The following is a 26449-nucleotide window of genomic DNA, read 5'->3' as shown; positions in this document are numbered from 1 at the left end:
ACAGGAATGTAGCGGGCGCGGCGTTTTCAAAAAAGGAAACGCAAGCAAGGCAGATGACGATTATTGTTGTGTGGCAGATATACACCCGAAAGGGTGTAAACTTTTTTTTAGAGTGCAATAATCGAGCCGAGAAGCTGGTTCCTGCCCCTCTCCTCTTTCCTCCTCTCCACCAGGGCCGGCTGCGAGCGCTAGTTGCGGCGGCTGCTCCAAACTTTAATCACGTTCCACTGCCTCCGAGATATTAGCGGCGCCCGTTGCAATCCCAGAGGCAGGACCCACGGTCTCTCGTCAAGCCATTGGTCGAGCGCACACCAGCCTAGTAATCTTCATCCGCGACAGGAAGTAGGGTCGGCAGCGAGCGCCGTCTATCCGCGACTACCCTGAACTACAGGAACCTCCACTCCAATGGAAAAACGAGCGACGCGGCATGCACCTAGCAAAGGAGGCATTGATACTCCTCATTCTTCTAGGCTTTTCTTCGAGCGAAAGTGGCTCACCGAACCACTAACCGACGTTTTTGAAGCAAACTGCGTCGGAAAATTTGAAATGTGTCGACGTACACGGGAGCCACAGACACGATATATAGCCTCGGACTTCAATTCGAACGTAGGGGAAAATGTAACTCGACTACGTGGAAACTCAAAAAGTTTCTTGGAGGACAAAATATTCACTGTATGCCGAAAAATGTCCATGGGCGATATCCTTGGGACGTCCATGGTAGGGCATATCCAACACTGGACGGCAATTGCGACGGCCCATTTGCATCCGAAATGGTGCACGGACATAGGGACACGATGTGGATGTCCTACGGATGAAGTGTTTGCACTGGAGTGATTTTTGGGGCCACAGTCCCACTGCCGTTAGTGCATACGTGGAACCATTTCAGGTGTAGTGGAGTGAAATTCAAGCTATGGGTTGTGTCGGACAACCAGCAGAGAACCACATGAACTCCCTTAAATCTTCCTCTTGTCGCCCTCCCACCAACTGAAAGGAAGGTTCACAGAAGTATTAGTAGTGCACGATGAAGTAAGCCTTCCTCAAGCTCTCCCTTCCATGTTGCAACGGAAAATGACAGTACCACGCAAGCATGCTATGTCTAGCTTTTCGACATACCTTTTTAATTCCTGCTGCGCTGGGAAGTTTCAAGGAATTTCCACGTCGAGCTCTTGCGATGGTCTTGGGTGTAACAGAATGCTTGTTTGCTCACAAACACTACAACACTGTCAAACGCGAGTTAGGGAGCTTCAAGGTGGCACAACCAACTGTTTCACATTTATGTCCTGTCTGGAACCTTCTGAAGGTGCCTGATCTAGCTTGAAATAACACTAAAGAGAATCAGTTGTGATTGGAAAAGTATTTTTTTGAAACCTCTATTTTCATTCCTCATATATGACAGAAATATTATGGGAGAAAACTATGACAAAATGACAAAAAAATTCATTTTATCACGTTCACCATGGCGGAACTTAAGTCTCGAATTCAGCGCGCCATGACCCACCGGTAGGCTGCTTTGTTGTATTCCCCTGGTGCATCGTGACCCACTGTAATGACTCACAAGAATTGTGTGCTCCTTTTATACTTCCTCAAGGTGAAAAAATATGGTGCTACGTGTCATATCAAAAACGGGAATTTTTCCTCTCCATTAATTTCTGCCAAAGACTCGACTTGGGCACTCCAAGAAAGCCACACCCAGCCATTCTGGGCGAATAACTGTCGTGACCCGTGTCACAATGAAAGTGTTAACTTAGAGCAATAACCATCACTCTCGCACGTTTCTGCGACACCATGGATTTCAATATATAGTACATACTCATGCTTGAGCAATTTTGGTGCCAGCGGAGCTTATGAAGATTGCTCTGTTGATTCCTTCGTTCACTGAAAGTCCAATGAAGTCCTTCTTTGGCAATAAGCAACCAACTCAACCAACTAAGCCCAAGTAGACGTGGCTGAAATCCACGATGCCACAACCAAATGGTTGGTGCGAACCCTTCAGTATGGCAGAGCCAACTGTACTTTGCTTCTGCATGTCTTCTGGCTTACCAAGCCTTCTCCTGTTGTAAGAACGGCCAATTTGCTATTCCACAGAAGCATAATTTGCTAATCAAGCTTCAATTAATTCTGCACGGTGCCCGCTTAAGATGTTTTATTTTTACCGTCCCTCAACACACTGCCTAATGTGAAACACACAAGTACTCCCGATTAGGTAAATGCCAACACTGAGCAAATGAAAACTGCTGCATCAAAAAGTAAACCACGTAGCGAACGGTCATCATAAAGTATGAATTTCAGAATACTTGATCAAAACTGCGCCTTGCAAGCTTTCAAACAATAATATACTCGTTTACAAGTCTGATGCAAACAGTATCACGATGCTGTAAACTGCATTTGACAAAGTATAAAAACAGATCAGTAGAATTCCCCACATGTGGCTTTAAACAATCGTGGCATTTCAAAAATGGAGTTGCTGCAAAACTGACATACTCATTGCAACTAATACAGTACACTGTGAAACATTTTTTTTTTCGCTTCGAGATATCAGGTGCAGCTCATTGATGTGCAATATTTTGGTTTCAAAGCAGATGTTACTGTTTAATATATTTCTTCTCTCAGCTCTTACAACGTAGTTAAGGGACTAAATACATTTGTTACAAATATATCGGTCACCATCTCGTGACTTTAACCTTTTAAGTGCAATATATTTTACTTTAAAGAGACACTAAAGAGAAAAATTATTTTTTTTCTGTATCAGTAAATCACCCTTCCACAATGCCAAAAACACCACTGTTATCACGAAAAAAACAATTAGCAGGCCAGAAAAGGGGCAAGAACAATAGATGGGGGGGGGGGGAGTGACACCTCCATGAAGTTCCCACACCAGCCTGCCGTGACGTCGTGGATTTTGACGGCGTCTGCTATGGCCTCGGTAATTATTTAGTGGTAAAGGTCGGCTGTGTTGTGTTCTAACGGAGCCGAACACCAACGACGGCAAGATTCAGGAATGTCTACTCAGCCAACAGCACCAAAATGTGAAATATTACTTTGAAATCCATGATGTCGCGCCGACGTATGGCATTTGACTTTCGGTGCAAAAAAAAAAAAAAAGTGAAACTCTGACCTTCATTTTGTCTTCTAATAATCAGCCTATCATCACGAAATTAATGACAACAGTTTTCAAAGGCTACTTTATCAGTCTAAACTGACTTATTGCTTCACTTCAGCGTCGTCCGTTTAACTGCCTCAAGTGATCTCCTAATGAGAGCATTTCTGCGTTCTTCATCAACAAGTATAGGAAAACTGGAATCTGGCATGCGCCCAAACTTCCTCAACAGGTTTGTACATAGCAGGATGACTTCACCAAACACGGAAACAAGAGAGACACTTGTTTTAACAGTTTGAAACTCGACCAGTGTTTATTTACACACATCGCTGTTAACTCGATCTCGAAAAAGAAAGAAAGGAAATAAAAGATGTGGCAGCCCAGTCCACTCACTTTCATACCTTGCACGCGTACCAACATCAACGTCGATCAGACGGTCGCCTTGGTTGCCTTGCGCAAATACATGACTGCTGTCGGAGGCAGCGGCACTATCATTTATGATTCTCATTCACAAACGCACACTTTCCCTTCGGTACTTCAATGCATGAACATACACACACCACTCACACAGTGTTTCAGTGCTTGCACCTCGCTTAAGCTAGTGCGTAGCAGCTACCCGAAGCACGAATAATCACGGACAGAGAAAGCAAGCAAATGCTGCCAAACACTTGGTGCCTGCAGCGCTGAAGATTGTTGCGTGATAAAAGCCGACTGCTTCGTTCCAACTGTAACGCAGATACTTAGTGTGCTATGTGTCCTCTGTGCAAATACTTTTTTGACCTGGGTCATTTCCAACATTGACCTGGGTCATTTGTGTTGACCCAGGTCAGTGACCTGGGTCACTGACCAGGTCAGTGTTGACCAAGGTCAGTATTGACCCAGGTCAACACTGACCTAGGTCAAATACTGACCTAGGTCATTTTCCAACAGCAGTGCAGAGTTTTCACGCTTGTGCCACGTATGCATGCAATGGGCAGCTATTTCCAGCACCAAGCGACACCGGGAAAAGAAACAAGTGGGGAGGATGTCGCATGCTAGCGTTCCCTGCTGAGACACACAAAAAGGCAAGCATTGAATCCATTGATGTCGTGTTACCCTTCCAGAAAATTTTTTTTGTGTGCCAAGAGCGGTAGCGGCTCTGGGAAACCAAGTGATCCCCCAATACTTCCTATTGGCCCCCTAACAGACCCCCCCCCCCCCCCCCCCCCCCTAGCACCGCGGAGTGCCAAGTGACAGAACACCCTCCTACAATTGTAACGAAAGTGGACAATCATGCTCTGTTCTCCCAACAAAAGAATCCTGGTGCCACCCCTGGCAAAGAGATTACTTAGTTTCTGAGAAAACTGCAACTTAAAGGGCCACACAATTCATCCGCAATTTGGATCAGCAACGACAAACATGGCTGCAACAACCTCGGACGTCGTGCTCTGCCGACTATTTGAGTCACGAGCTTCACACGGAAAGGTTACCCGCACTACCGCAAAACGGTGCCAATAGAAACATGTGACGTAGCAGCACCAGCCAGTTTGGCAAATTCAACAAAAAACGACCCAACTGTGTTAGTTTTCTGCTGCAATGCAACTTTTTTTATCATCAGTGATTGACTACAGTTTACTGGTTATAAATGGAGTCATGCTATGTGCCAACAAAGCTGGTGTCACTTTTTCACAGTGGCTACCAATTGTCTCCTTCCATTCATGGCGTTACTTTCATTATAAAAAATAATAGTAATCTATTGCTTTATCTCAATTTAATACTTGACTTTAATGTAGCATTAAGCATGGCTTTTGTGGTTTCCTATAGAGTTACAAAGTCTTCACAGTGCGGTCATCAATCCAGAACCATCTCCCAATTTAACAAATAGCTCGGAAACTGGCTGAGGCTGCAAGTAGCCAATCAAATTTCAAGCCACAGCAGTGCAAACTGACACCACATTCTGTCTGCATCCCATGCAATGCTAGTGGCTTAAAATACACCTCTGCTGTTTTCTCCTCGAGGTAGGTTCCCTTGGCCCTAGCTCTCTTTGCTTCGAGTGTTTGAGATTTCAAAACAGGGATCCTTTCACCCGACTCCGTTCCTCTCCTATCATCCATAACTCATGACGGACTAATTCTGGCGAAATGTAGACGGAGCACCACTAGCACCACTGCCTAAATGTGAATGTGGACTGGCATGGAATCGTCACATTATTCCAGCCCAAAATGTGCTAGAATGGCCGATGGCATTGCACTGGGAAGGGCACATTCAACACACCCTTTATCAACATGGAGCAATGGTGGTCTTGACTTGCCAACTGCAAAGTCAAAAGAAAGATGGAGTGCCAGTGCTCAGTTGAACAGTCAGATTGCGGCCAGACTGTTTGCAAGATCAAACCGCATCCAAATCCATTGAAGAAATCAAACACTCTGAATCGATGTAGCCAGCAACAACAACAATGCAACATCGTGTCACTTTCACCACATGTGTGTGCAGATGGCGCTATGCAAGGTGACAGTCACATAATGCCATCAAGACGGATGACACAGGCTGTACCACACCACTCTGTTGGTGTAACATGTGGAAATCCAAACCACATCATCATCATCATGTGCAGCTTGACAAAGAAAAGGTACTGACATCGATTCCGCACTTACGACGCAAGGAAGCCAGTGTCGGTGACTGCTGCAGAATTACGGCAGTCCCCACCACTAGACACTCCTGACCAAAGCCATACAAGTGAACGCAAGGCTTGATAATGGGAAACCCAGATCCCCACTTCATAACAGTGTGCAAAACGGCACGCCCAGACAAACCTACGTTTACAACACACCAAGTTCTAAAAACAGGCATTCCTGGAACCGGGTACCACTGGGCTTTTTTGCCACTTTGGACTCTATGGCTGCAGTAGAGCGTACAAGTGCCAAGGCTAGTGCGGTATGGGACAAGCAAACCTAGAGCTATGGGACCATTCGAAGAGTTATGCGGATGCCCTAGGGCAGTAATGGTTCATCACGCCCATGACACTGCATGTATGTACAACGTATACCTTTACATGGGCGGTTGGAGAGAAGGCAGCAGGCCACTGACACAAAGTGACAAGACTGACTGACAGGCTGCACACACCCACGTCTACTTTCCCGCTGCCTCTTCAGACATAGACAAAAAGCTCACCTGAACCTCGCAATTTCAAAACATTCCATCAGACGCTTATGGTGGTAACCATGAGGTCGTCGCGACCAGCGCAGTGAGAATGGAACAGACGACGAGAAGGGGGACAGTGCCAGCTTTTCTCGTGTCTCCTTTGTCGCCATCTGCTCTGTTCGCAATGTCCACTGTGGATGAGGCCGCTTCCAGCAATTCCAAACTATTCATTTAAGTTTGTAGGAAAACACAAGAAACTTCTTCAGCGCAAGCTTCTATGAAGCACGTGTGGTACAGCTACACACAGGACCAAGACCTTCCTCCGGTTGCCCACTGTAACACTTCCATTTGAAACTAACGGAAATCAAGACTTTGCAACTGTAACTCATCTGTGATTGCAGACTCTTCCAGTCGCTACAGTGTGCTGTTCTTTCAGGCTACGATCTCGCCATTACGTTGCATTTCAAGTCCTGGTGTTGAAGACGTTGGGTGAAACGAATACGACACTGTGCAATGAATCAAGGCAAGACTGAACATGCTGCTTCAACGGCTCATTAATTTCGTAATCGGAATGCTCAAAGAGTGAGTGAATCCATGCTACTAACCATTACAGCAGAGGCTCGCATAATGCAATTCACAGCTGTTACCGGAGTGAGAGTGCATAAATCATTCACTCATATACACGAGAGACTGATCTATATGCAGGACTTGTTCAAGACCCGATTTCATGGGGAAACCTGACGACCAGCTGCGGGCATGTTGAGACCAGAGAGGTGTGGACAAAGAAAAAAAAGAAAGAAAGAAAAGGAAAGAAAGAGCCCGCCGTCTGGTAGCTGCGTAACACACGCACAGCAGCTTATGGAGGTGCCCACCAGCTCGGTCTTGTTAAGAGCGAAGAAAGCAGGTGGTGACATGAAATCGAAGCGGGTGACTTTCGGCAGGACAGCGCACGGTCCTGTGCAAAGTCACGGCGGATGGGGCGTTCTCAGTAGTCGAGGGCCCACTCGTTTTCCGCGAGGAAGCCGTCCACCACCTCCTTCATTGCCAAGTTTGGAATCAGCTGGTCCTGGGTCAGCGGTGTTCTCGTCACTGGGTCGAAGTGGCCGACCCTCTGTTTGTGATTAAAAAAGGGAGACCAGTTATTTAGGCACCATACGAAGCAGCAAGACGGCAGCTTGCATGCGAGTTGCCAGAGCAAAAACATTGAGCATCTTCACTCTCTCAAAACAAAGGGCTGCCACCCATCTCAATCAGGTGTGCGCGCACACACACATACACACACGCACTTGTGCACGCACACACACACACACACACACACAAACACAAAAGAAAATGTGCGGGGCGACAGTCATGACTATAGCTCACTTGGTACTGCATTGCACACGTAAAGCACCTGTAGGTTTGGCTCCTACCAGGAAATTTTCTTTTGTTCCATTTGCATTTTCTTTCTATTTTGGAAAGGATATTAGCTGCACTACAAATATAACCATTTCTAATAACTGTACACGAAAAAAAAAAAAAAAAAAAAAACGCATAATCTTTCCCCACACAGTTCTTGGCGCAATAGTCTCTTGGTTTCATACGCATAAATATACTTGAAAGTCACCGCCTTCGCTTGTCCTTTTTTCTATGTATACATGTTTCCCCTGCGCTATTTCAGCCGCTATGAATTCATACCGACTAGCTCAAAACAAACTATGAGGTTTTACATGCCACAACCACTTGCTGATTATGGAGCAAGCCGTAGTGGTGGACTCGTAATTTGGACCACCTGGGGTTCTTTGACGTGCACCTAACTCTAGCGACTTGCTCAACTTTCATTGCTTCTACGGCTTCTTATGGTTGCTACTAAAGCTTAAGCCCCTTTGTTCCCCTATTCATCCGCCTGAATGTCAGCACGAAGCTAAGGTGGAAGCCCATACGCATTCCGTACGGGGTGAGTGCTTCACAGATGAACCTGTGTCCTGGTCAGGAGATCAAATCCAGCACCACCAGCTGGCGAGCTAACCGGCAGGATAACATCTGGCAGCATGAGGGCCAAAATGAGCACCAAATTTCAACATTAAAAAGGCAAACTGCAATGAAAATTTGGACTAGTACATCAAAAATCTCAGTTTCAGACAGCGTAGATATTTGGCAGCCTCTGGGCAAAATTACACATTCGACGAAAAAAAGACAAGTCTCCTTTTTTCATCCTGCCTCTTCCCAACCAGATAGGATTCCGCAAAACCCTGGATTTTAATTTAACATTTGAAATACGAGTGGATGGATCACAAGAAGTTTCCAAAAGAAAAAAAGAAGACGTTTTTGATACCAAAACTGAAAAACAAGAACACTGCCATCACCACTCGCCGAAGATGAGGCAGGATCGGGACGTTGACGACCAGCGAGTCGCTCCTACATAAGCTCCAAGGTTAGACGGCGCCTGCGGCACAGCGGAAATCTTGGGAGGCCATGGTCTTTCTGGGATTTACATCACGTCCACTAAACGCCCCCAGGCACTGTGCCATCTACTAAAGGTGCCACTTAAAGGTCGTCGATAATAAAGACAACTGCCAGCCCCGCAGCTTTGTCGAGATTGCATCAAAAGTACATACTATTATCAAAGGAAAGCTTTCTCTGGGAACCCTTCCAGACTTTCCTGAACATGGCAGCTGGCAGGGCTCTTCTGCTGCTGTCGTGCAGAATAGGTGGCTTAAAGGACAACACTGACATCTTTGCTACCCTTAAAGGTGTCCAGGCTGCTGGCCTTGTTTTCGACAAATTACTCGAGTGACAAAACAACAAATGATACCTAAACACCCCCACTGCAACGAAGATACGTTATAGAGAGCAATATTCCTGTAGCAAAGCAAACTTTTCTAATCTTGCTATGCCAACTTTTGTAACCATTAGGACTGTACTATACAGTGGAATCTCGACGATACGAATCTCACGGGGTCACGAAAAACATTCGTATTAGCCGAAATTCATATCATCGAAACACAATTAAAACTAGCTAAATTAAAGAATCGGAGGTGAACTCACTCCGGCACACATACGTAAAAAGCATTTATTTCTTGAAGAAAAAGTCTCTAATGTCCTTCTGCTTCTTTTTCTTTGTCAGGTCACTTAGCAGACTTTGTTCAAATCCATAAAAACGCGCGCACGTATCGCCGCCGATTTCATCCGCCGCCATCGCACACCTCGGAACGTCGAGCGCGTGCAGCATTTCAGCCGCCGGTGGTGGTCCTTCGCCGTCGCACACGTCTAGGTCGTCGACATCATTGCTAGAATCAGCAGCCTCGCATGTGGCCTCTTCGACAATATCTTCTACCGTGCGCGCACCACAGATGGCGAGATTGTCATCTGCCACGCAAAAGTCATCAGCTGGGCACTCTACATTAAGCCGTTCCCAATCCTCAATTGTATCCTTCCGGCTCTGGGGGCACCTCTTCTGGACTACTGAAGAAGCCGCACTTGCCGAAGCAGTTCACTACGGCAGTCGGAGTTACCCGATCCCGTGCCTTAGCTATAAAATAGATGGCGTCCAAGAGGCTTATTCGCAGGTCGCCTTCATCCTTTTGATCAATTTTAGCAAATAGGCGGCGCACAAGAAGGTGCTTGAAATGGTGCTTTGCGTTCTTTATAATCCCAGCGTAAAGGGGGTTGCAGATGCGTCGTCGTGTTTGCGGGTAAAAAGACAAGTTTGACGTTTTGAAGCGTTACTTGCCTCGGGAGGGCGGCGCACTGGTCAAGAAACAGAACAATCTTTCGATTCTTGCAAACCATCCTCTTGTCAAGGAGCGACAGAAACTCTTCGAACAGCACCGCTGTCATCCACGCCTTTTTGTTTGCGCGATAAACACATGGCAAATGACTCTCACTCTTGAAGCACTGGGGCTTTTGAAACTTGCCAACTGCCGTGAGCTTAAGTTTCTCCGATCCGTCGGTGTTACAGCATAAGAGAACCGTAATGTGCTCTTTGCTTTTTTTGCCTCCTTTGCATGCTTCGCCTTTTAAACAGAGGCTCTTCTCGGGTTGCCGGTTAAAAAAACAGACCTGCCTCATCAGTACTAAAAACATCACGAGGCTCATACTCCGCGATGAGTGACGGCAGCTTCGCTAGCCAGTTGCTGACAACTGCCTCGTCAGCTTTTTTTCGCTTCGCCGCAAACGCTTTTATAAACGAGACTGTGCCTAGTCTGAAAACGCTGCAGCCACCCACCTGACGCCTGGAATCCAGCGATGTGCAGAGCAAGTGCAAACTCGTCGGCTTTCTCCTGCAAAACTTTACCGTCAATATTTACACCAGCTGCTGTTACTTCTTTAAACCAAGTCAGGAGAGTCTCCTCAAGCTTCACGAGCTGAGTACTCTTCGTTTGCTTCGCATTGACCTTGAACGAAAACCATGTGTTTCATGATAGTCTCACGGTGCAACAATTGTGCTCAGTGTTGACGTTGTGAGGCCTAGCTTCTTAGCCAACTTTGTCCCCTTCCTGTTGGGATCCTCATCAACCTTTCAAAGAATGTCTAATTTCTCTTTAAAGGAGAGCACTTTCTGCTTGCGAGACATAGCTCGCTGCGACTAGGCAAAGTGGCACAAACACAAAGAACACGGCCCGAAGCACAGCAGCCACTTCGTTTAATGGCACACGGAAAAGGAGGAAAAGCACAAAAGCAACAAAAGCGCAATCGCTTGAAACTCCCATTTGCCCATTCGCGCCCTCCGCGCTGTCCGGCGCCGCGTTCGTGCCTCCGCACCAAAATAGAAAGGGAGAAATCACACGACTGCGCTCTGTTCTCTGTCGCGGCTGTCGGTGGGGCGGCATTTATTCGTAGCCAATGCGGGTCGAAAATCGATTCGTAACAACTGTTCTCTAGCATGTCGCAAAGTAATGAGGCTCGGCCGGGACCACAGAAACATTCGTATCATCCGGAAATTCGTATTAGCCGAGATCGTACCATCGAGGTTCCACTGTACTTGAAAGTGATAAACCAAAACTTGAAATGCCTTTACTGCTATGTAAAAATTTCACTGCCCTTATCGCATCTCACTGAAAATGCAATTCTCTTTCTCCGCTGTCACCATGGAAGACTAGACAACTATAACTGTGAACAAAAGACGTGAGGAAAACTTGGTGCAAAAGAAACCTTGCATGCGACAGCATGGGATAAAGAGAAGCTGGCGTTGGCAACAGACAGAGGCAAAAGTGAGTCACCTGTAGGTGCTCCTCGATGTCCCTGCGGTCGTAGGTGATCCCGCTGGGCGTGATGACAGGCTCGCGCATGATCTCAAAGCTGATCTTGCCGCACAGGTAGTCTGGCACGTCTCGCTTCTGCACGTCAACAGATTGTTTTCCCAATGTCGGAACATTCAAAAGAGAAAAAAAGTTCAACACATTTATCAGGCTGATAAAGAACAAACGTAGATGATGAATGCTTTACTACTCAGGCACAGGAAACTGAAGCGTAAGAAGCGAGGCTGCCTTACAAGAAGATTGTAGTGTTCTATGTAAGAAAAAAAAAAGGCATCACTCAAGGAATAAAACTGCAGTTTCACCCAAAAGGGGAAGAATTGATAGTAATAGCAAAGCAACAGAGAATTACACGGAGTAAGGTTCAGAGTTCCTTGGACCGTACATATTTCAGCGAAAATTTGCTTTCTCCCCGCACTTTGGAAAGTATTCGGGACAGCAAAACAATGCGCCTGAAAAGCGCGCGCGCGCGCTTTCCAGGTGCATTGTCGTACGTGTGTGTGTCACACACACACACACACACTAAAAGAAATGTTGGTCTGTGTCTCGCATGTGGAAGCATTCAAACAAGGTATGCGACATTACTAGTGCAGCCTCTAATCCACTGATCATTATGGGTTTGGTAAAACCCATGTGCCTTGCCGATCCTTAATTATGTGTTATACAAACTCGCAAAGTACACTGCTCGACTGTCAGTGGCACCATCCGGTTTGCTGCGTGGTGCACAACCTAACAGACGATCTTGTTATTCCTTCAGTGGTGATGCAACGCATAAACGCAACTCACCCTGCGCTTGTCGTCCACTTTTGCAAATATGTTGTTCAACTCTGATATGTACTTGTCCTGCAAAGAGAAAAAGATACAGTTGAAGGTCGTAATAACGACATCGTATCCGACGCAAAAATACCTTCATTATATCCAATATTCGCTATAAGCATATTACACTACACACTGATATTGGTGAGAAAGTTTTTATATTTATTTCCTTACATCCGCTAGTTCGTTACATCCATGCTGGTTATATCAAGGTTTGACTGTATAGCCCCAAGGTAAAAGAAAGAAACCACAAAAGCCTTTCCAGTCATTCCGTGGACATCTCAAGGTTAACGTTGATCCTGTGTCCAAGCATCAGAGAGGTGGTTATTCTTTTCAAAATGCGCAGGTCATGAAGAACAGTACTTGAACATAAATTACCACTGCATGTACGAAGTGACTCAATGTCTTTTGCGCTGCACTTTGAAGCATGCAACCTAGGGCCCTACAACGTAAAACTATTCCAATATGTTTTTATTCCAATCTCCCGACGTCAGATCTGCGTAACCGCCGACGCAAGCATCAGGCGGTGACCCGAAGGGTTGTGTAAAGGTCAATGAAACGCTCTACTCGTTTATAAGAAGTCACTTTTGTTTGCTTTAAAAACAAATAACATTGCTTAAAATGAGCGGCTTGTCTTATCTAATTGGGTGACAAGAAGCGAGGAGCATGCTCAAGTGGAGAGGGATTCGATGAGGCCAAGCCAGTGCACTAAAAATCGGTAACCGAATGAAGAGGGTAGTGCCCGTGCCTGCGATTGGTCAGTTTTCCCTTACTTAGCTTGCGGTGGCTGGTCGAAAATTGCGGTGGCATGCAACGGAAGGCTAAGAATGACGCTAAAACGGATCCTCAGCAAAGAAGAGTTGGCAGAGCCAGGGCGTAAACATGCCGAAAGTGCTCGAAAACACTACACGGCCACGCAAAAGGTTTTATTGTGTGCAAATAAACCCATGCTCTCCGGCAGGTGCGAGTAGCCAGTGCCTGAGCGATCGGCGGCAACCATCTTTTATTCCTTTCGGAACGGGGCAGCCTGCGGCTATTCAGAAAAAAAATTCAGTTTTGTTCGGCATATTAACACATCTTTAACGCGTACACATCACTTTGACGCGATGAATTGGCTGCAGTCTGAAAACTTTTGACCAATAGCGGAGGGCTAATGGCGAAAAGGTGTCGAATCAGAAATAACTTTTTCTTTTGTTCGGTCCAATCATGCATAATCAGTGTGTACATGTAATATCAGGTGGGGAGCCATCGCGGTTTTCGTGACGTCGCGTGACAGACAGGCTAAGTGGGGGTTGTCCAAAAAAGTTTTCGGCCAATCACGGAGGGCCGATTGCAGAATCGGAATAGAAAAGTTTGGAATAGCTTTACGTTACAGCGCCCCTGCCCATGGCTGCACCCTCAATCGCCAACGCATGGAAGAGTCTGCTCATATAACCCATGCAAATAAAAGCATACTGTTTGAAACTTTATCAATACAGCATGTCACGACAGAACCCCCCGTCCTCCTCATTCCAACTTGGAAATGCACTTCCCCACATGCACTTAGGACTAAATTATTCAAATGAAGACGTGCAAACCCTTGTACCTCATAAAATACAGTATCTGTGAACGTAACCGCTGGTTAATAATTTGGCTGCGCCACCATGAGGAAATTGTCAGCACAAGGAAAACACCCACCCCTCAAGAACATTGCATCTGCCGGTCATCACCACTTTCACTGCTGTCCTCAGGTATCGGGGGTAGCACAAGATAACTTCACAGCAGTGAGGAAAACATGAAATTGTGACTGCATATATAGTGGCGATCTGCATTGGTCAAACGGCAGCACAGGCAGAGGTTGGCAAGCAGTAGAGTGTACAGAAGACAAAGGCAGGAAACATTAGTGAAATCACCGTTATCATCATTTACTGCTATCCTGTCAAGTGTCTGTACACTCGTGGGTTTGTATCGCCCTCAGTGGAGTATATTGTTATTTACCGTCCATGTTGTCCTCGAAGCTTGTTATTTTTGTGTTTTGTCTTCTTTCTTTGTTCAGTTGATGTGTTCCAGAGCTGCCATCGTTTCAAACACAGCAAAACACGAACCTGCTTGTACAAAGTGTTTTGAAAACCTGTAGGTGAACTGGCCCGAAGTGGCACAAGTGAGACTAACTAACCTTTCACACGGCAAGTTGTTCGGTGACGGTGCAGCAACTTGGTGCAAACCACCATCACTCAACAACTCGCACTGTCACTAGAGCGAAGCTTTTCACCTGTGGGTCAATTTACCTACAGGTTGAACATTTTGTACAGGCAACCTGTATTTTTGCTCGCCCAAGGGGCAATCTCGACCTCCCCCCCTTTTTTGTTTGACAACTGAAAGCCCAGCGCTCACGCAGGAGCAGTTTTGATGATGAATTGAATTTTTTGGTGCAGAAGCTGTGTCGACTAGTGCACCATAATCGCGTTATGGAATAATTAACTTATTGCTAAACAGATTAAAATGGTGCACAGGGCTGGACAATAATGACTTCTTTGTGTTCTATAATCTCCACACACTATTAATAAATTGCCGCTTCGAAATACATAACGTTGTGACAGGATCAAGAGGTTCTTCTAAAAGAAGTTGAACATAAAAGAGGATGTCAAATTTTCTTAAGGTCACTGAAAAATTTAGGAGTAGCTTTGAACTGCAGCCGTCAGTACAGAGGCAGCAAAACGAACTTGAAAAAAGAAGAAGCAGTTTCATAAACGAACCAGTGCAGCCTCCACCCGTTCGATGTCCGCCTCGCGTGTTCCCTTCATCCTCATTTCTTGCACCCTCCTGGAAAATGAACGAGAACAGAATTACGTGCACGATTCCACAGCGCATGAGAGAAACACCGCAATTCTGCACTACAAACAATCGTACTACCTTGTCATTACACGTCAGGCCTTGGCCTTCAGGTCTACTCTCTGTGCTCCATTTCATAATATTAGGGCCAGGGTTGTGCCATTGTTTTCGGCGTACTTCTCGTGCCAGTTACAGCGATTTTAGCACAGCTATTTGCTGAGTGCCATCACTCGGTCAAAACGGGCTGAAGTGCATCGCATACAAGCCAACACTTCACAGGTGACTCCAACACTCCGCGGGACCCGATCGAGCAAGCACAATTGACATAGGCACAGTAGCCGACCTTGTTGCTTCTTCCTCGATGCTGCTGGCTGAAAAAAGTGTGTTCACAAGTTTTTTTTTTCAGTTAAATTGTGGAATCAATGTCGAACGACGCACTGACATCTCCTGGAGTACGACAAGTTGTAAAAGAAAGACTGCTTACCAAGTTTGGTGAGCAGTAGAAGAACAAGAATGCATGCAAAAAGGAAATACAATGATGCACAGTCCTGGCCCGCTCCGCCAGTTTTTGCAGAGCAGCCTAGGCTGCTCCACAGAGCGATCGCGGATCGAAATGTGCTCTCGATCTTTCATTGGAACACAGTTTCTTCGAGAAAGAGCAAGAAAAGATGCACCGACTCCACAACTTGACTTTGCCATTAAGTTACAGGTGCATTTTCTCCATGTTCCCGATACAAGGTTGCTGTTACTGCACATCTGGCAAATAATAATCAATTGTGCTGGTCTTCATGTTGAACCCGAGCTGTGAACATAGCCGGAATGTTAAAAGTATATCAGGACCTCCTGCCTAAATACATGGGGACAGAGAAATCATTTCGCTCAGCAGCCATTGCGTTGAATTTGACAAGGTCTGTTTCATTTAAAAGAAAAAAGTTAGAACCTACTGAATGCAGTCAGTAATTTTTTAGTTATGTAATCGATTCTATAACAAAAACTGTTCGATATTGCAAATAAAAAGAAAAGAAAAAAGAAAAGAAAAAGAAACCATCTGATACCTTAAGCTCGCACCTCAATAACTCTGCAGTAAAACATGATATCACAATTACATAAATTGCATCTACTGTGATACCTAAAGCAGACAAAATTGATGTATCATACACCACTCTAACATAAGCCAGTAATTTACAAAAGACTCTCGTAAGAATTGCAAAAATTTCAAGCAAGCAATAACTTGCATATCAAATTTGACCATTTCAGATGTTGTAACAGATGCAATTTAATAGAGAACTGCATTATTTGTTTTTGGTGGAGAGTTACAAATTTGCAAAACTTCAAGCTTCAGTTTTTCTTTGATATGTCTAAATTTTCTCCAATTTCTTTACAACCTACAGGGTCCCAGGTCACCATTCTGCTTCCTACAGTGAATGGAATTCAGTTCTCTCTCTTAAGTGAGGCAAATGTAATTCAACACAGCTACATCACTGTCTAATCGGAGTGTTTATTTGTTTTACATATATTTAAATAGGTGATCAGACTTAGCCCTCAGGTAAAGCCTGCTCTTAACACAAATGTTTGTCACTGTAAGCTGATATGGTGGCACCGGCATTCACAAATGTTGAGCACGAAAGGGCAAAAACAAAAAGTGAAATGAACCACTGCAACATATGGCCCCTGTTTACCGACACCTCTTGAATTCACAATGGCAAATTAGCCTCGTGAAAGTTAACATCTTCAAGGGGAGGCAGAAAAAACAAAAAGCAGAAAAAAAAGAAAAGAAAGATAAGTGAGTAAGCAAACAGTTGGCCACAAATGTTTATGGAACATGGGTTCCATGAAAACGCGAACTTGCACTCTGTTTAAGGGTTCACGCTTCCAATTTAATGAATCGGCTGTCTAGGTCGCAGACACGACGACAGACCGAGACTTTGAATTCGAAACTATGTGCAGATATTTCGCGAGAATTCCGCTTTCTCGTGAATCCCGTGTCCCGCAAACGTTTCGTGGCTGACTGCAGCGCGACGCACTTCTGCTTGTCGAGCAGGATCAGCTGGTTGAGGTAGGTCTGCAGCTCGATCTCCTGCTGCAGCCGCTTCTCCTCGATAAGCTGCCAGCGACGCTTGCGCGCCAGCCGCAGCTGGCACGCAATGTCGTCCCCAAAGTTGAGCTTCTGCTCACGGGCCAGGTCGTTGGCTGCACAAGGTCAACAAAGAGTTTGTTCGTGACCTGCCAGTGGAACAACAGACAAAGACGCAAAACAACAGACAATCACGGAGAAGTCCCTTGGCCAAACGGGTCTTCATTTACATCAGCTTATGCTATCACATACATTGCAACTTGGTAAACTGATGGGCCCTAGTTACATTAAGCTAAGAAAAAAAAAAAAAAGAAATCCATTTGCATGTTACAGTAATTCTTCATGAATTATTGTAACATGCGAATGGCTTTGCTTACCAAAGCAATGACACCGCAAGCATGCCACTGCTGCATTACAGGCACTCGGTAAGCATAGTGAACAAATTTCTTGTAAACTGACAGCCTGAAATTGACTAATGAAGCGGGATATTAGCAATGCCAAGTATGAAATGTGATCTTCTGTTCCAGGTTACATGGCAAGGCACCGAAGAAATTAGGTTCTTTACAGGTGCACAAGACACGTCCACACATGAAAGGAACATCACACTTTGGCTTTATGCATTTAAAGATGACGGGAACCAAAAATCTCCCATTTTTCTTATATTCTTGCAGGGAACAAAAGGTTCATGCCAGGCTCCGTGTGCAAAGTTAATTTTTTTCCTTTGCTATTTTTTCACCAAGTGTTTTCTAAAGATGCTTTTCGTTATAATTATCTGTGGCACTCTTTCAATTTCAATGACACACAATAGCGAGAAGCAAATTCTAGTTTAAACTCGTACTAACTGTGCTGTCGGAAATATTTGGTTTCAGTGGTCACAGAGACTTTTATTTATTTATTTCATACTCGTTTTACAGCAAATTTGTGTTTAACCAGCTCACAATGAGCAAAAATTTAATTTTCAAGTTTATAAAAACAGGAACTTGAAATTTTCACAAACCATAGAAATGGCTTCAACTGTTACACAATGTCACAGACAGACATAAAGAAAGTTTCAGTTCTGCCCATAATGTCAAGCAGTGATGTGATAGCTTGTGCAATATTACGTGCAGTAAAGTTTTGCACTGTTTTGTGCAGTTTCGGTTAGAGCAAACATTCACAGATGCATGCTAGCAATCGTCTTTGGAGATGAAGTCCAAGTCATCTTTGTTTGTGGAACTGGCAAAGATAGAATCTATGACAGGCAATCCGTGGTCCCAGAGCTTGAATCCCCGCAGGGTAACTTTCTTTCTTTTATTTGCTGCCTCAAACTATACTGGCAGAGCATGCGTAACTGAGCCTAAACGTTCATTTGCCTATGGCACATCGTCTAACCTTTCACTACGCAGTCAAAATTGCAAATGCACTCTGAAATTTGTAGACAGTACAGTTCTGTTTGGACATAAGAGTCCAGAAGCACGCATTATGGTCAAGGCTTGGCATACCATTAACAGTGGTAGCACATGCTTGAGCCAGCCCTCGATTACTTTACATAAAGACGAATTTTCATACTTGAACGGTTATCTTTCACGAGTGCCTGCATGCGTCCATGACTGGTGAGTTGGTGATGCCTATACTTGAGCATGTGCAGATAAGCTTCGTGTCCTCCTCCTCTTCTGCAATCGTGCAGCCTCTCACTTGATAACGAGCGTCTGGGTTCTGCTCCTCATTCTACTTGTGAAACCATGTTCGCACACTTGCCTTTCTGTAACATGAATTCCTACCAACCTGCCCAACCTTTAGTCATTCTAGTGAAATACTTTGGGATTCCTGCGTTGGACACCGGTGGGCATCAACATAACCAGGGGAGTGCGCGCATAACAGCTACTGCTGCACACAACAGCATACTGCGTAAAAACATAGTTATTAGAAGTGGAGCGCAACTAACGCGCACACAGATGAAGTGCAGGCAGGTCAGGCGACAGCATTAGCTGTTCTATTACACCTCCAAAAATTTTCCTCTACACTGCACGCAATACCTGGAGGATGTGTGTAGCACCACAAGGCAACAGATGAAAAACAGGAACTACCCGCCGTGGTTGCTCAGTGGCTATGGTGTTGGGCTGCTGAGCACGAGGTCGTGGGATCGAATACCGGCCATGGCGGCCGCATTTCGATGGGGGCGAAATGCGAAAACACCCGTGTACTTAGATTTAGGTGCATGTTAAAGATCCCCAGGTGGTCGAAATTTCCGGAGTCCTCCACTACGGCGTGCCTCATAATCAGAAAGTGGTTTTGGCACGTGAAACCCCATAATTAAAAAAAAAAAAAGGTAGCTACTTTATGGGTTGTTAGAATCGCACCGCTGGCACGAGTTGTTGCAAATGGGTCGCAAGCCCCAAGGGTAGCGTTGGCCTGGCGGCCTGGGGCACAACTGGAAGCATCCGAAGGTCCCGGCAAAGCATGAGTCGACTGCTAACAGAACAACTTGTTTATTCTAGCATCGCAAAAGAGCGGCCGGTCAGGTCGACCGAAGTGGAGAGACGGGAGAGCACGTTACTCAACAGAAGAAATCGGAGCCTCTCTCTTGGCGTCCGGGGGCAGCTGCTCTTATACTCTCGGAGTCGAGGGCAAGAGGAAGGCCTCGTGACGAGGCCACGTGACGGCGATGCACGGACAGGCTGAGAGACACGTTGAGACGAGTGTAGTGACGCATCCGCCAAGCCGGCGCCTGTCAGACCTCCTCGCTTCACACTTGGGGAGCTCCTCTCCCCGGCTGCCGCGCTTTGACAAGCGTGGGCACACACACACACGCACACAAGAAGACACGTGGCACTGAAACACGCCTGGACGCGCTTGGCGGGGAGGCTTTGCAGGAGCTCCGAACGGGCCAAAATGTCCGCCGCTTTGAACGAAGCCCCGGCGTCCGTTGCATCCGCGCCGGCTATACCGCGCATCGTAGGCGAAACGTAACAGGGTGAATTTTGAAGGCCTAATTAAACAGTCAGTAGCGTCGCTCATCCTATCTGTACTTCGTCTGTGCATGTGTGTTAATTGGTGGCCACTCTTCTAATAGCTACGCTTCAGCAACGAGCCCAGCAAGAAGTATATTTGCACACAAAAACAAGTTTCAGCTTGAAAGGGTGCGTCTTAATTCTGGCCAGTATCAGAGACAGTCTACGTAGACGGCTAATAAGACGACTCTGAGTGCGAGTAATGAAATGCATTTAAAACCGCCCGGAAGTCATCACTATGACGTGACGCCACCTTGAGTCGACAAGAAACGGCTATGAAATGCACATATCAGCTGTATTTTAGTACTTTGCATGTGCCAACCTATGATAACACAACGTAGCTCACATTAAGCGCATAGGAAAGCATGACTACATTTTCTTGTGTGCAGAAAAACCTTCCTGTTGAGTTTCCAAGCTTTCTGCTCAGCTGCCGTCTTGTTTGGACAGCAAGGTAGCCTGCATTGTTCTTGACTTCGATGCTGTCTTCTTTGGCACTTTCGTCAGAATTGGAATGAGACTTAGGATGGCTGCTGTCCAATTAGCTGTTTACTTTGCCGCCGCCGCCGAGTATTGGAACACAGCCGGAGAAGGAGCAACGAAAGATTTGGGAAGTTACTTTCAACAGAACTCGCACACGACGGCTTGCTCGTCACGACCAGGTCAAAAATGCAACCGAGGAGCGGGCGACTCACCCCTCTGCAGGTACTTGACGGCTTCGTCGTAGTTGTCCATCTCCTGCAGTGCCTGACCGAGGAAGAAATGGCCCTTGACCGAGCTGGGGTCCAGGTCGAGTGCGCGCCGGCAGTCCTGGCACGCCAGCTCCCATTGCTGGAGCTTGAGGTAGCATAGCGCCCGGTTGGTGAAGTAGGTGGCCGTGGATGGGCTCTTGATCTGCAGAGAGGAAACGGACAAGTGGTAAAACTGAGAGACAAAAGCATTCAAAAAGGAAGGAAGGAAAATTAGCAGAGCCGCCCCTCCCCAAGTTTGGCCAATTTAAACAGACAAACAAGTAGACATGATGCACAGATGATCACATCTGCAAAGTATTACTGTGCTGCGCTCTCGCGAGAACAGCTAAAATTTAAAATCAAACGCTGCGGGCCTTCTCTCTCGAAGAAATCCGCTCTCGGAAAGAGTCACGGTCACACACACAAATGCCTCTCTGCAGTGTGTGATTCGTCGCTCACCACGACTAATCATCCAACACGGAAAGCATGTTGACGCAAAAAGGGAAGAAAAAAAAAAGAGGCATAGCTTGATGCTGTGGTACATCCTTCAGCTCTGGTACGAGAGAAGAGGGAAGGTACACCAGTTTAATATGCTACGAGAGGCAGAGGGGGAGAATGTCTCCATGGCAGTGACATTAGCCTCACCGGCGGCATGGTAGCAGGACAGTCAATTTCTTCCAGCTCCTCCAATAATCAACCAATTTGAAAAATTATTTCAGTGAAACACTCCTTGGATGGCATTTAACACAGCTTCCAGCGTATAACTAAACTTTGCACTGGGGCATGGTGAGGGGCCCTCTAAGAGCAAGCTTAGGCTCGGGAGCTCCTGTCTAAATACGCGGAAAAACAGAAAAAATGTTTTTCTCAGTATTCACCGCGCTGATTTTGATGAGGTTTGTTGCATTTAAAAGGAAAAGTTCGAGATCTGACAAATGCAAGATGCAGAACTTTTACTTAGGCCTTGAATATTTAATCAGGAATTGTTCAATACTGTTAAAAAAAGGAAGAAGAAGAAGAAAGAAAACTGGAATGCCAACTTTTCGACTCTGTAACTCATAAATAAATGAAAATATCACACTTCTATTGATAACCTATTGAGTTATCTGAAGCAGAGAAAACTGACGTATTACACACTTTGTCGAGTAGGACTTCTGGAAAAAAAATCAATGAGCTGTAAATTCACATATCAAATTTGTCCGCTTCAGTTCTTCAATAGATGCAGTTTGCAGAGCTGATTATATTTGCTTTTGGTACAGAGTTACAGATTTGTAAACGCTGTGCGTCTTGCTTTTAAGCTTGCCAATTTCAAAAAAAAAAAAAAAAAAAAAAGGTAAACTACAAGGTCCCACATTAAAATTCAGTTTTTTACAGTTGCTATATTTACCTTTTTCACTTGAATGCAGCACATTTTATTTAAATCGGTTCAGCATTTGTGCAGTGAGAACATTTCTGTGTTTCATAAGTCTTTCAATAGAGGAAATTGGAGTTGGACCCCGACCTAAGGCCTTTTTTTCTGTAATTATAAATTTTAAAATAAGAAGGTTAATTTACACTTCTGTAATGGTAAAAGAGCCACTCTTACCTTGATAGTACTCTTGGTACAGAAGGTATGCAACCCCCTACTCCCCCTTCCCAGTGAAAGATAAAACATCACTTTATGACTCTCAAAAAAAAAAAAAAAAGTCAGTCATTCCCCTGCACATTCCTTGGTCTCAGTCAGCTGAACTTTGCTCCCTCTGATAAGCAGGAGACATTCATGAATGACGCACATGAATCACATCCCGTTCTGTCTCATAGTAATTATATTTCACTTTAGGAAAAGATCATTATGCTAATTTAATTTCTCGAGAGAAGGCAGAATTAGTAAATGAGAAAACTGAAGTTCAAAGTTGTGGCATAAGAAAAGCAAACAATGTTGTCATGAGACAATGTGATCCGATAAAATCTGTTCATGCCTTCAATCACGGCAAAAGTGCCATGCGGACAAATATCTATGATGTTGACTTGGGCTAACCAGATTTATTCCAAACTGTGAACATCTAAAGGACCCCGATAACTGAAAAGACAACACACTTTCGTACACGACCATGTGTTGAGATGCTTTACGAAGGAATAGACTTTTCTCGTAATTCTAAAGCTACCTTATTTACCTTGGTCAACAATGCAGTCGGCCCAGGTAATGCCAGCTAGTCATTTTCAGTGACATCTGTGTACAAGCGCAGTTTTGCTTGCGTTTTACATTAAAAAATGTAGACGTGGCTCTCGTGATGAAGTCGTACATGCAAGGCAAGCTCTGGCATGCACAGCTAGCACTTTCGTCTTCATCAGAGCCATGACTGGTGCCACCATTGTTTTGAAAAATACGCAATGCATAGAAGTTCGTTTTCCAATTAGGAAACGAGTCAACTGTCTACTTCCAACTCATCGTAATCAGAAAAGGCTTTTTGCTCATAAAGAGACATATAGCGATAAGACAACTGTTTGGTCAGGCATCAGACACACCTCGCTTCAATTAATGGTCTGCAACAGACACCCACTAGATTAATAAATTCAGGGCTCCAAGTTGACACCCAGCTCAAAAAGCTACCTTTACTTTTTATTTATTTATCTTTTGCATGAACATGAAAGATTAATATTGAGAAATGTGAAAAGTGACTGGCTGCTGGCGTGTATCCACTGGTCTTCAAAGCAAAAGCTACTGAGACTCCCCACGCACATACACATGCAAAAATAACCCAGGAATTCACGCGGGTTTTTTACACATGAATTCACCCATGCTGAGCTGTAACTTTATGTGCTCAGGAAAAAAAAAAAAATTCTAGAATTAGTCTGCTGGCAGCGAATGCAAGAAGCCGAGTCTGGTGCTGTATCAAGCGCACCTCTTGATGAATGTGTCATATTTGTGCTCCGTCATTGGGCTATTCTATGCCTGCAGTCGTTCAGTTTCAGCTACAATCATGTAGATCGCAAGCAGCCAATAGCATGATATGACATTAAGTGCACTAGCTTGACGCTTGGAACACATTTTGAGCACACAGCAGCAACATTATGAAAGAGGTAACGCAACATATATTTTTCGCTAGAAATTGGAGGTTCTATAAAAACGCTTACCATCGCACAGATCACACTAACGCACAATAGTGTTTGTGTCTGTTTACAACAGCCACATGGCTTGCTTAGTTGCATTGTGCATAACTGCGTGTGTGCTTTTTCTAGTGAAAGCACAGAGAACAACCGGTCATTCACTGCGCTAGTCGTATCACTACACTTTGGTTATACTCAACACGGTAACAATGTTTAGATAAACTTGAAAAATAATAATAAGAAATGTCAAGATGACGAGCAGTTGTTACCACACAGGGGCAACCACACAGGGGATAAACAAATCATACACAGCTAATGTAAAATTTAGCCTATAAGGAATAAACTGCACAGTTTAGATTCGAATACCAGCTTCAAACGTGGCACTCGATTTCTACACATCACTGCGTACATGAAACGTCAAGATATAGAGCCTAATGATAGCGCTCGACGCTCGCAACACAGACGCACGCAGCATAAAACAATAAACTGAACCATGAAACACGTGGCTTGTACTGCCTGTTTGCAAACAAGGCCAGCGCGAACGACCCACGTGGGCTGTTTACCAGGAAATCGTAGAAGAAAAAAAGACAAACACAAACAGAGGGGCATGTCACTGGAAGCCGTGGCGAAGCTGCGGTTTAAAGAACTCCTCCAGCCCGCCGAACCGGGGCATTGCAGCCCCTTTTCTTTTTCTCTCTAAACAATGAGGCTGTTTTTAGAATTAAGCCGACCCCCCGCCGAGCAGACTTCAAGCTGATTCATGATCCACTGCCGCCCGAGGAAGCCGCAGCGTGACACAGGCGTCGCAAAGGCTTTCGTCGAGGCAGAAGCCCCAGCAGCGCGACAAACAAACAAATCTGCTGGTTCGGCCGGGACAGAGGAACCGGATGTTTTAATATCTCGGGAGAAGCTCGATCATCTCGCTCGTATGCGACGAGACACAGCGCGGTCTCTCGAGTTTGGCAGAAATTAATTGGCTTTCGTCTCTTGCGAGTCTTCGGCGCGACGCAGCAGATGTCAACCGGGCCAGCGAGACCGGACGGGTTTCACCCGCGCTTCAATCAAACGTCACGTCCACAGACGATCGACTGCATCGTTTCGACGACGGACGCGTTGCCGATCGTTCGAGGCACGCCGATAATTGCCGACGACGTTAAAAAAAAAAGAAAAAAGGAAAAGAAAGGAAAAAGCTAGTTCTGCCGCTATCGTCTGGTCGCGCGACGTGAATTCCATCGAAAACGAAAACAGCAATACAAACACGCTCGGCATGAGATAAAATGCGTCAAATCCGGTCGCAACGGGGTTTCTGACAGCTCGGGGAGTTCGCTCTCGGAATTCAAAACAAAAACGAACAAAAAACGAGTCCGTATTTTCAAAATATTTTGTTTTGTTCGTTCGCTTACGGGCGAAAACGGCCTTCGAAACAACCTGCACAGCAACTGCGCGACGACGGGGGATTAAAATTTCTTTCAATGCCATCAATAAAGGACGTTTCGCTTCCGCGTCGCATCAGCTGTTCCCAGTTGAAACGAACAGCAATTCTCCTGTTAGATGTCGTCGAACGCGCCACTTATTGACAAGCAGCAAGTTCTGAACGTGGCAACGCGCTGCAGACTATTTAAATAATATAGCCACACTCGTGAAACTGCGATCGGAGCTAGATTAACTGACAATTTTCGAGATGATATCGAGTGACTGTTCGACTGTCGAAGAAAACCGGAGTCCGTCTTTCCTTCGAGCTTTTTACACACCGTAACGCTAAATCAACGCAATCACAGCTTTGATAATAATAAGCTTACTTACAGAGGGTCAATTCCGCGCGGAGCAGCACTGCTAAAACGTGATGACTGTTTATCGAAGAAAGGATTGCGAATGCGAACTTGAAACTTACGATGGCTTTGCTGTAGCACGATATGGCGTCTTCGTACTTTCGGGCACTGAATAATTTGTTACCGAGGTCCTTCAGTTCGATGGCAGTCATAGTGTCTTTCATAATCCGGTCTCGTCCACCGGGTAGTTCACGAGTGAAGAGTAATTAAAAGAAAAAGAAAGAAAGAATAACTGCACTGCTTTTGTCGCCTAGCCGATCTGCCAACCTCCGGCGGCCGCCATTTATTTTCGGAGCTTCCCGCCAGGCCTCGACGTGGATTCATCAAAGTTAAAGGCTTAGAATCCCATGAGGGCGCTGGTAACAAGTCGCAGTTGAAAAAAAGAAAAGAAAGAAGACTAACGGTGCGGCATTAATGACAACTGGGTTCTATTTATTTGGAAGTGGAAATATATGACGTCGTTTTTTAAAGATAAAACGTACAGTGTTGTAGATTAACAGCTCGCAAATTAGCTCTGATAGCAGCCAATATCAAACATCGTCAGTTAAGTATGCTGTTATTGCGTTGATCATTTAATCATTACTTTATTACTGCATCTCACTTACCGCTAAACGATTCTGAGCCACGGGTTAGTAGAGCAGCTAGATTTAATACTGCCATGTA

General features: G+C 45.3%; 1 protein-coding gene and 1 long non-coding RNA gene across 2 annotated transcripts; one reads left to right on the top strand and one right to left on the bottom strand.

Annotated features, from left to right (window-relative positions):
* Nucleotides 1-1162: 1162 nt before the first annotated feature.
* Nucleotides 1163-7014, top strand: LOC140219855 (uncharacterized). The gene is made up of 2 exons (XR_011896119.1): nucleotides 1163-3922; nucleotides 3964-7014. It is a non-coding gene; the product is annotated as an uncharacterized lncRNA (long non-coding RNA).
* Nucleotides 3380-26083, bottom strand: STUB1 (STIP1 homology and U-box containing protein 1). Its single transcript, XM_050176763.3, has 7 exons — nucleotides 25849-26083; nucleotides 20838-21036; nucleotides 17106-17271; nucleotides 15006-15072; nucleotides 12241-12297; nucleotides 11419-11535; nucleotides 3380-7328 (listed from the first exon to the last, which is right to left on the bottom strand). The coding sequence occupies exons 1-7, from the start codon at nucleotides 25948-25950 to the stop codon at nucleotides 7203-7205; spliced, it is 834 nt and encodes a 277-aa protein (XP_050032720.1). The 5' UTR covers nucleotides 25951-26083; the 3' UTR covers nucleotides 3380-7202.
* Nucleotides 26084-26449: the final 366 nt, after the last annotated feature.

Source organism: Dermacentor andersoni, chromosome 8, assembly GCF_023375885.2.
Source record: "Dermacentor andersoni chromosome 8, qqDerAnde1_hic_scaffold, whole genome shotgun sequence".
In the NCBI taxonomy this organism is placed as follows: domain Eukaryota; kingdom Metazoa; phylum Arthropoda; class Arachnida; order Ixodida; family Ixodidae; genus Dermacentor; species Dermacentor andersoni.
Note: the sequence above shows the minus strand (reverse complement) of the source record. Positions and strands in the feature narration are given on the sequence as shown.

What these genes read in the sequence shown, in the direction of transcription:
- STUB1 (XM_050176763.3), bottom strand. Translation starts at nt 25,950, where the DNA reads ATGAAAGACACTATGACTGCCATCGAACTGAAGGACCTCGGTAACAAA. An exon ending in CGTGCTACAGCAAAGCCATC is followed by an intron (nt 21,037 to 25,848) that starts GTAAGTTTCAAG and finishes TCCTCTCTGCAG; the next exon opens with ATCAAGAGCCCATCCACGGC. An exon ending in AACGGGTGGAGGCTGCACTG is followed by an intron (nt 12,298 to 15,005) that starts GTTCGTTTATGA and finishes TTCTCTTTGCAG; the next exon opens with GACAAGTACATATCAGAGTT.